General features: G+C 33.3%; 1 protein-coding gene across 11 annotated transcripts in view; it reads left to right on the top strand.

Moving 5' to 3' along the window:
• The first annotated feature begins 1767 nt into the window (after positions 1–1767).
• Positions 1768–9507, top strand: part of LOC141392016 (ethanolaminephosphotransferase 1) — a 20501-nt gene continuing 12761 nt past the window's right edge. For 2 of the 11 annotated variants that reach the window (XM_073964909.1, XM_073964908.1), the window contains exons 1-2: positions 2356–2403; positions 4212–4346. In XM_073964909.1, the coding sequence (XP_073821010.1) occupies positions 2371–2403; positions 4212–4346 (168 nt within the window). In that variant the 5' untranslated portion in view covers positions 2356–2370. Of the gene's footprint in view, positions 2121–2355; positions 2404–3970; positions 4347–9507 lie in introns of those variants that run through there. The other 9 variants (XM_073964919.1, XM_073964918.1, XM_073964916.1 and 6 more) reach the window with 9 other exon arrangements.

Genomic DNA, 9507 nt, shown 5'->3' with positions numbered 1-9507 from the left:
CAATTGCGATCTCTAGCGTGTTTACGATTACACTACAAACAATTAGGTTGTAACTCTGTTATCTGACCATGTAGAACAACACAATTATCATCAATAAAAAGGTCAAGCGTTCCATTTTGTTTTTCAAACTAGTCAGGCTTAATCCCATAGTCGTTGTTTTAATATTTTATTAAAACAACTTTAATTTATTAGTGGGAAAACAAATTGGCGATGTTTACCAAGGGGTAAGGCAGGGAAGACTATAGTTTCAGATCTCGCCACAGATCTTCATCAGTTATTTAAAATTTCGAGCTGATCGGACTATTATTGCGACCTACAAAATCGGATAAAAGTTATGTTTTTGGTCCATTTCACCGGCTAAATATTTCACGATCATCACCATTAAAAATAATGATCTATTCTGATGTGAAACCGACCTCCATACTAAATTTCGTGACGATCGGTCCATAATTGCGGACTGGAGTTTGATTACAATTTATAATGGACAGACAGACGGACGGACACACATCTCCAAATCGCTTTATCTCGCCGAGATATGAAGATTGGTATACCACATTGGGGGTCTGCAAAGAATATTTCGCGGCGTTACATGCATTTTTACCAAAACATTGCTGTAGGGCTTTTTAAATAAATCGCGGTCAAAGGTCACATTTTTATGGTTTTTTTTAGGTTTTCACGATTTTTCTTGGAAACCGCAAGTGCAATCGGAATGAGTCTAAAGGAAATGTTGTAGAAGTGGGAATTGTCTACAAGATTTATCTGTATGATATTTTCATAGATTTTACAAATTTTCAGTTATAGAAGTTCATATTGGGACAATGCACTGACTGTATCGCCTCCTTATAAAACAATCCCATTCGAGTTTGGGAATTCCCGACTTTTTTCATTCCCGGGAAATCGGGAATAACAATTTCTCAATCCCGGGAACCCGGGAATTCCCGGAACTATGAAAAATCGAATTTATATTTATAGTTGTATAATCAGTTATCTTTTGGAACAATATTAAGGGTAAAATTCCTATAGGGTGAAATAGCAATAGCAAACATCTTAAACGACGATGAGCCAAAATCTTGAAATTACCACCAAATCATATATGGCTGTTCAAAAGTACTTATATGCATGAGCTCAAAACCCAATTATCCCCCATTCTTTTCTCGACTCTATTTTTAGGTCACGTTCTTCTTATAGTTCGAAGGGCGTGTCGATTATAGAATAAATCCGTTGATAAAGGATTTTTGCAAGGTGGACCTTTTGTGTACAAGGCTTGGCAATTGCACCACTGTGGCACCAAGGATATAGAGGCGTACTTATATGAACATACATATCATAGTCATTACTGACTTCCAATCCTAATATACACGATTTGCCAATTACACATTATACAGTTTTTTATATTACATACAATAGTTTTGGAGAAAGCAACGATTCGAATCGATCACAGAGTACGGTGCTCTAGAATGGATGGTGCTTACACCTGGAGTTAGTTCAGTTGTATGTAAATCTGAAATTGTTTTTCCATATTATTAAGAGAATTCTTCATTATACCGAAAAATAAGACGTGTCATTTTTTTGTTATTTCAATTTTATTCAAAAACTGATTAAATAATGTAATCTATATTACAGTGTTTTTAAATGTCAAGAATACAATACTTATCACAATGTCACAAAACGAACATGTAACCTAAAACATCGCACAATCGGCAAGTAGGGTATTAAAGAAAGCACACCAACACATTTGACCAGTCATTTATTTGTCTGCACTCTCAATGTTTGCATTTTCAGTTAAGTCTTAAGAATCGACCGGAACAGACGTACTAAAATTGTCGAGCAACTGAAGGTTGCAACGGAATAGTTTTCTACTTTAAAATTACGTGTACCCGGTTTTATCGAAAATAAAAAAAAAACGTGCGAAATACTTTCCCACATACGAGGAGACTAGCATGTCGTAGCAATAGACCTTTAATTGATATTATTTTATACTAATAGTCATTCCAAACGTAATTCCGCTGTTGCAAATACATTTTCCTACTATTAGTCTGTATGTTGTTTTTATTGTTGTTTAATAATTGTGTGTTTATTAACGAACACGGAGAATATAACGAATATAAAGTTATTATACGGTATGAAATATGGCATTAGTCAATCAGATTGAAACCGGCAAAAATTACCTTTAATCTGTGGAAATAACCCCTTTACTAATTGTTCATATCACAATCCAAGTGTAGATTTTTTAGTCAGTATTCTACTTAATACCAGTATTTGACATTGATTTAAAAATTCAAATTCCATTGAACTTAAACCCAGTAAATATAATTGTTTACATGGGCATCAATGTACATATGTACATTTATGTTTTCCAGAAAATTATTGATGCATGAAGCCACAAAACACCAGCTTTTTATAGTATAAAAATACATATAATTACCAGAATTTATATACAGTCAGTGTCGTTGGAAGTCTGTGGCACAATGGCATAATGAGTGTAACAAGTCGATCTATCAGAATTCCCGGTTACCGAACGAATTTGTTCGAGTCACTATCAGAACCCTGTTGGTTTAAAAATAGTTTTGGTCTTTCCAAAATAGTAAATCGAACAGATTGATGCGCATAGTATTTTACAGAAAAAGGCAGTTACTCTATCGCCGGTTGTGAAATTTACAGAAAAAGGCTGTTATTCTATCGCCGGTTGTGAATTCAGTATGGGAATTTCGCGTAAGCCCTGCTTCAGTTCGATAAAACTTAGAAAGATAATGTCAATACAAAATTTGCATTAAATTAAATCATCTTCAAATTTAGCTTAATCAAAGACTTATTAACCCATACGGCCATTTACTTTATTTTACGTCATTTTGAATTTAATAAGGGCTCAGAATATCAGCGATAAAAAAATATTTTGACTAAATTTTTTTTGTTATTTTAAATATTTTGATATTTATGATCATCAATTCAAAAGATACTTAATGTTGACGCTTATTGTATACGCATAAGTGTTTATAATAATTTGTCCGTGTATTTACCTACGTCTGTATGACAAATTCATTGAAATACATGCTCACTGTTATGCTACAAATAAAAATAACGAAAGCATTTTAAAGGAAGTAGGAATATTGTCTGTCTCTTCTCTCGTTGAACTGCGCACAGTGGAAGATTTCTTATGAATAAACATTGACACATATCATTGATATAAATATTATGAGACATTCACAATGTTAACTTATTTTATAGTTTTTAAATTGAAATTGAACTCAATAATTTAATTTAAAAAATGGTTACATAAAAAGTTCAGAGATTAAATGTACTATAGTGTTAAATGATTAAAAATATGTTTTTTATTGTGAATTTAAGAAAATTTAGGGAAGTTTCATTCATTAGTTCATTAGTACATCCTTTGGAACTTAATCCAATCTGATTGGTTGAATTAAATTTCGTTGCGTATGTTCAGTTCGACGATATTGGCCTAAATTTAATATCGGAAGCTTAATGTTTAATGATTTAAAATGCCTTAAGAAATTTTCTAAAAATCAGATTTCGTTGATACTGTATTCGTCAATATCGATTTTGCCTAATCCAGTTAGGAGTTTGTGATGAACATTTAACTAATTTATATTATATTTTTTTTGCCTTATTCCAACTTCATCAGAGGCTCTATTCATTAAGAATTCTAAATAAATATAATATATAATGAAATGGACATAATAACACTAATTATAACTGTATATAACAAAATCTAATTTTACATGATCTTCTATGATGTTTTACGAATTTCCCATCCCCTCACGACCATATACTCGTAATTTTTTCTCGTAATTGTTTCTTATTTCCCCTTTCTTATTGTTCTACAAACAAGTTGATTCTCTTTAAGTTTGTAACTAAGTACTACTTTAAATACATTTATAATAAAAATCTTACACTGTGCTGTGTGTGTTTCTTCTCATAATCAATTCCCCGCTAATTCGGAATCTTGCGATAGCCATGAAACACTTTTCAACTGATTAAAGTCAAACACGGTTGATAACGCCTATTCTGTCGCTTTTTGCGTACACAGCGGCGAATATTTGAAATGTCAAACATATTTTGCGACAGTCGGTCGTTAGTGTGCCGCGCGAATAGAAGTAATAAAAAAGAAAATAAAAATAGAACTAAATTTAAATTTCTCTAATTAAAACGCAAGTGAAATAACTAAATCCACCTACGGTTTTGTCTACATTTAGGCTACTTTAACTATATCATTAAGTGAAATAAGTTCCCCGGAGCAAGAGGAGGACATCATAATCATTGGCTGTGGCAACATGTTGGGCGTCAAATATTTAACCGAAGCCCATTTGAAGGGCTTCGAAAAATACAAGGTAAGCAAAGGAAAAAATACCCAAGAGAGAACCATAATTAAATTAAAACTGACGACACCGCTAAAAAAATTAAAATTGACATGCAACAAACAAAACAAAATGAACTGAACCGCAGCATTTGTTGATAGAACAACACATACTCGTCATGTTGTGTTATTACAAAATGCCATCGATTATTTTTTTTTTCAATTAAAAATTGATATTGAATTGAAATAATTATTAAGTAAACATACAGACATATTTGTGTCCTTGGTTCTATACGGATTCAAAGAAAAAACAAGTAAAAAAGCATTAAGTTCGGCCGGGCCGAACTTTTCATACCCTCCACCATAAAATATTCATTCCTGTCCCCAACTTTAAGTGAGTACGTTAAGATGTCAGATAATGTACATAAAATGCTTCATTCGGGAGGTCCTTTTTTATGGTGCCTATATCTAACTGTTGACAATTTTGGTGGGCTAGAAATTGGGAGGTACTGTTATATAGGGGTTATAATATGTTGACAGTTTTTGATGGGAGCCTTTAATGTCAAATAACTCCTAATTCGGTTAAAAATTTAGCTAGAATCCTCAAAATACCGAAAATCGGTACATAACGTGGGAACTTCAAATGTCATTAACAGCTAGTTCGGAGGTATCTGGGCTATACGAAAATATGAACTTAAATGAACAATTTTTGTTGCAGAATTTTTGTTGACTTTTAAATTTCAAATTACAGAAATTCGTCCAAAAAATAAAGCTAAGGTACGGAAAATCGGGAGGTTTGTTTTGGGGCTATACAAAAACATGGACCTACGTTCGGTTAAACATTTTAAGTAAAATCCTCAAAATACCGAAAATCGGGAAGTATCGTTATATTGGGGCTATGTTGAAAATTGTTGATGCAGATGTGTGGTGACCACTACAACCTTCAAATGTAAATTACAGTTAGTTCTGTTAAAAATTGTAGCTAAAATAGCAAAATTACTGAAAATTGGGAGGTACCGTTACATGGGAGCTATATCCGAACATGCACCTATGTTGACAATTTTTGATGGAGAGGTGTTGTGATCACTAAGAACTTCAAATGTCAAATTACGTGGACCTATGTCCACAAGTTTTGTCACATAAGTTTATTGACATTTAAGAACTTCAAACGTCAAATTAGAGCTTCATCGGTCTGAAAATGTAGCTAAAACCGTCAAAATACCGTAAATCGGGGGGGGGGGGGGGGGGGGGGGGGGGGGGGGGGGGGTGGTACCGTTATATAGGGGCTATACCAAAACGTAGACCTATGTCCACAACTTTTGTTATATAAGTTTATTGACATTTAAGAACCCTAAAAATGTAGCTAAAAACGTCAAAATACCGCAAATCGGGGGGTACCGTTATATGGGGGCTATACCAAAACGTGGACCTATGTCCACAAGTTTTGTTATATATGTTTATTAACACTTAAGAACCCTAAATATCAAATTATAGCCACATCGGTCTGAAAATGTAGCTAAAGCCGTCAAAATACCGTAAATCGGGGGGTACCGTTATATGGGGGCTATACCAAAACGTGGACCTATGTCCACAACTTTTGTTATATAAGTTTATTGACATTTACGAACCCTAAATGTCAAATTATAGCTACATCGGTCTGATAATGTAGCTAAAAACGTCAAAATACCGTATATCGGGGGGTACCGTTATATGGGGGCTATACCAAAACGTGGACCTATGTCCACAACTTTTGTTATATATATTTATTAACACTTAAGAACCCTAAATGTCAATTTATAGCTAAGTCGGTCTAAAAATGTAGCTAAAAACGTCAAAATACCGCAAATCGGGGGGTACCGTTATATGGGGGCTATACCAAAACGTGGACCTATGTCCACAAGTTTTGTTATATATGTTTATTAACACTTAAGAGCCCTAAATGTCAAATTATAGCCAAATCGGTCTGAAAATGTAGCTAAAGCCGTCAAAATACCGTAAATCGGGGGGTACCGTTATATGGGGGCTATACCAAAACGTGGACCTATGCCCACAACTTTTGTTATATAAGTTTATTGATACTTAAGAACCCTAAATGTCAAATTATAGCTAAATCGGTCTAAAAATGTAGCTAAAAACGTCAAAATACCGCAAATCGGGGGGTACCGTTATATGGGGGCTATACCAACACGTGGACCTATGTCCACAAGTTTTGTTGTATATGTTTACTGACACTTAAGAACCCTAAATGTCAAATTATAGCCAAATCGGTCTGAAAATGTAGCTAAAAACGTAAAAATTTCGTAAATCGGGGGGTACCGTTATATGGGGGCTATACCAAAACGTGGACCGATATAGCCCATCATCGAACTTGACCTGCCTGCAAACAAAAGACGCATTTTCCCAACATTTCAGCGTCCTATCTCCATTTTTGTGGATGCTAGAGTGATTACCACAGACGGACGGACGGACGGACGGACGGACGTGCTCAGATCGACTTAGAATTTTACCCTGATCAAGAATATATATACTTTATAGGGTCGCAAATGAGTATTTCAATGCGTTACAAACGGAAAAACAAACTTAATATACCCTCCATACTATGGTGGAGGGTATAACAAGAAACTCATTTAAATATAATAAAAAGGGAATATTTTTGACTAGAATACGCCATAATTAAGTGAATCTAGTATTTTTCGACGCTTTAACGTATTGATTTTTCAAATTTAAATTTTGTGTATTATCGACCTTTTTATTCAATTTAACATATTGATTTTAGAAGAATTTCACTTTTTAAAATTATTTTCCGTGCGGAAAATTGCAAGGGAAATATTCATGACTGCCCTGGATATTTATAATAAAATTCGTTATGTTTTCATGTTTGTCTATATATTTGGATTTACACATTGAATGATATTGGTGCTTTACACCGTTAAGACTTTATTTTTCATATTTGCAAAAACTTAGAACCCTAATGTACATATGTATATTTGTATGTATGTATGTATTTTTATTGATAAATTGATACCATGTATTCACAATAATTTGATATATGTATATAAGAGGTTAGTTACAATATATAACTTTTCTACTTAAACATATAAACGGTCATTTAATCAGTATGTATACAAATAACAGTATTTTGGGGAAAAGTTTAAAAAACCCCTGAAAACATATGTATATTTCAAATTTAGTTTATTGTTATTATACAAAATTCATCCCCAGCAATCCCCCAAAATACATATGTACGAGTACATACATATATATGCATGTGTATATTCACACTCAAGATAGTCTTGAAACCGGATCAGCATCATTAAGATTTGGGGTACCATCTTAATGGCGAATTTTTTGATTTATTTAATATGATTTTTGTTAGTCAATTGTTATTTATATCGCCACCGTTTTGTGTCCGTTCATCCGTTCGCTTTTCCCCTCTATTGGGGATGCTTGCTTATCTTTTCCGTTTTTTATTATTTTATTACAGTTCAGAGAATTTATATTGTTTGCTGGCTAGCTTGAGAGTGATCTCTCAAACTCACTCTCCGTCTATCTAATTTCGTGATATTCGAAATGTGGGGGGCATTGACCAAGTAAAGCGTTGTTGTTCTACTTGGTTGATTCTGTCATCTCATCATCTTTGTCCAGTTTTGCAAATCAATTTTTCTCAATGGAATTGTAAATCATTTTCTTGTAGTGGAGTGAGGCATTGTTTTTCCTAGCAATGAAAGTATCAGCGGGATGTGCGTGCCAAATGTGATAAGCTGCTGTGTGAGGCACTTGCGTTATCATTTTTATAAACGGGTGCCTATTTAGTAGAGCATAATGTGGGGTTTTATTAGTAGAGGTTGACTTTTAAAAAAATTCAATAAAATTGTTTTTTTTTTTTACAAGAAACCCCAATGACCTGTATATAAAAATGCACGTGCGAATTTATTTATATACAATTTCCGAAACAATGTTGAAGGAAAGGGTAACTTAGTTTGTTGTTCCGCTTATAACGCAAATAATCATTTGCGACCCTACAAAGTAGACATAAAAATGTACGTCCGTCTGCGGTATTCACTCCTTTAGAAGAAATTTATATGGGAACTATACCTAAACATGGACCTATGTTACAGTTTTTAATGGAGTAGTGTTGTTGAAAATGTTCAAAGTTCAAAATGATCGACTTTAGAATACACGTGTTCTATTTGTGGTAACAACACCTTGGGAGTAAGGGTGTATTTAGGCACGAGTGTTAAACATTAAAATCATCGAAACAATAACAATAAAAGTGACAGTCATCGATGTATATTTTTATGAACTCCCCTTCAAAGATAATCTGAAATGCTAATTATTTCATAAGTGGCTTTCTGATTTTGATTATGGTTAATCTTATCTTACCTCGTTATCGTTGTCTCTTACTTGTCGGACAATCATGATTCTTGTTATATACATATCGCTCATTTAATCAAAGAGTGACACATTTCAAAAAATCCGGTTTCGTGAAAAACGCTTTTAAAGTTAGCGATTGAATTTTGAGTTCCCAACTTAAAAAAAATATTACACAAAAACTAAAATAATCACTTGGACCATATTCTGCAAACAGCTAGCCAGATATCAGTGCTAAATTTCTGTGCAAGATCAAGCATGATTTGAGTTGTTTTAGTGCTTCATAAACCCAAAAAACAGTTGTGTTGAATTATGCGAAGCTCGTAGTAAATGAGCTGTAACTCGTTGAGAGATATTAGCATGAAAATTTGACACAAGATAAATTAGAAGTCGTAGAAATTGCTAACTCAGAAAACGCATTTTTTGGTTATGCCACTCTTTTAGTAAATGAGCGATATGTACATAAACATTAATAACGCATGTTAACAAATTTATGTCAACTTTTGGAAGCAATCCCAGAAAAAACTCGGATCTGTTAGTCATTATGTAGTACGGGGATACAGAGCATGTGTACGATGAAGTACGTATGACTGTACTTACTTTTAAACATCCCAAATAAAAAAAAAAAACAAATAATTTGCAACATATTAAAAATTATATTTTAAAAAATATTGAAGACTAGCATGTGCCCGCTACTTCGTTAGCGAAAAGCTCACATTAATAGAAAATGGGATGCAAACAGACTTTTATTAACCCGTTCATATTTTGAAAATTTATAAAGTAAAATATGAAAAATTTGTTCAAATTACAAAATTCGATGCCTG

Source organism: Musca autumnalis, unplaced genomic scaffold, assembly GCF_047663935.1.
Source record: "Musca autumnalis isolate F117 unplaced genomic scaffold, ASM4766393v1 scaffold_2, whole genome shotgun sequence".
Taxonomy (NCBI): Eukaryota; Metazoa; Arthropoda; class Insecta; order Diptera; family Muscidae; genus Musca; species Musca autumnalis.
Note: the sequence above shows the minus strand (reverse complement) of the source record. Positions and strands in the feature narration are given on the sequence as shown.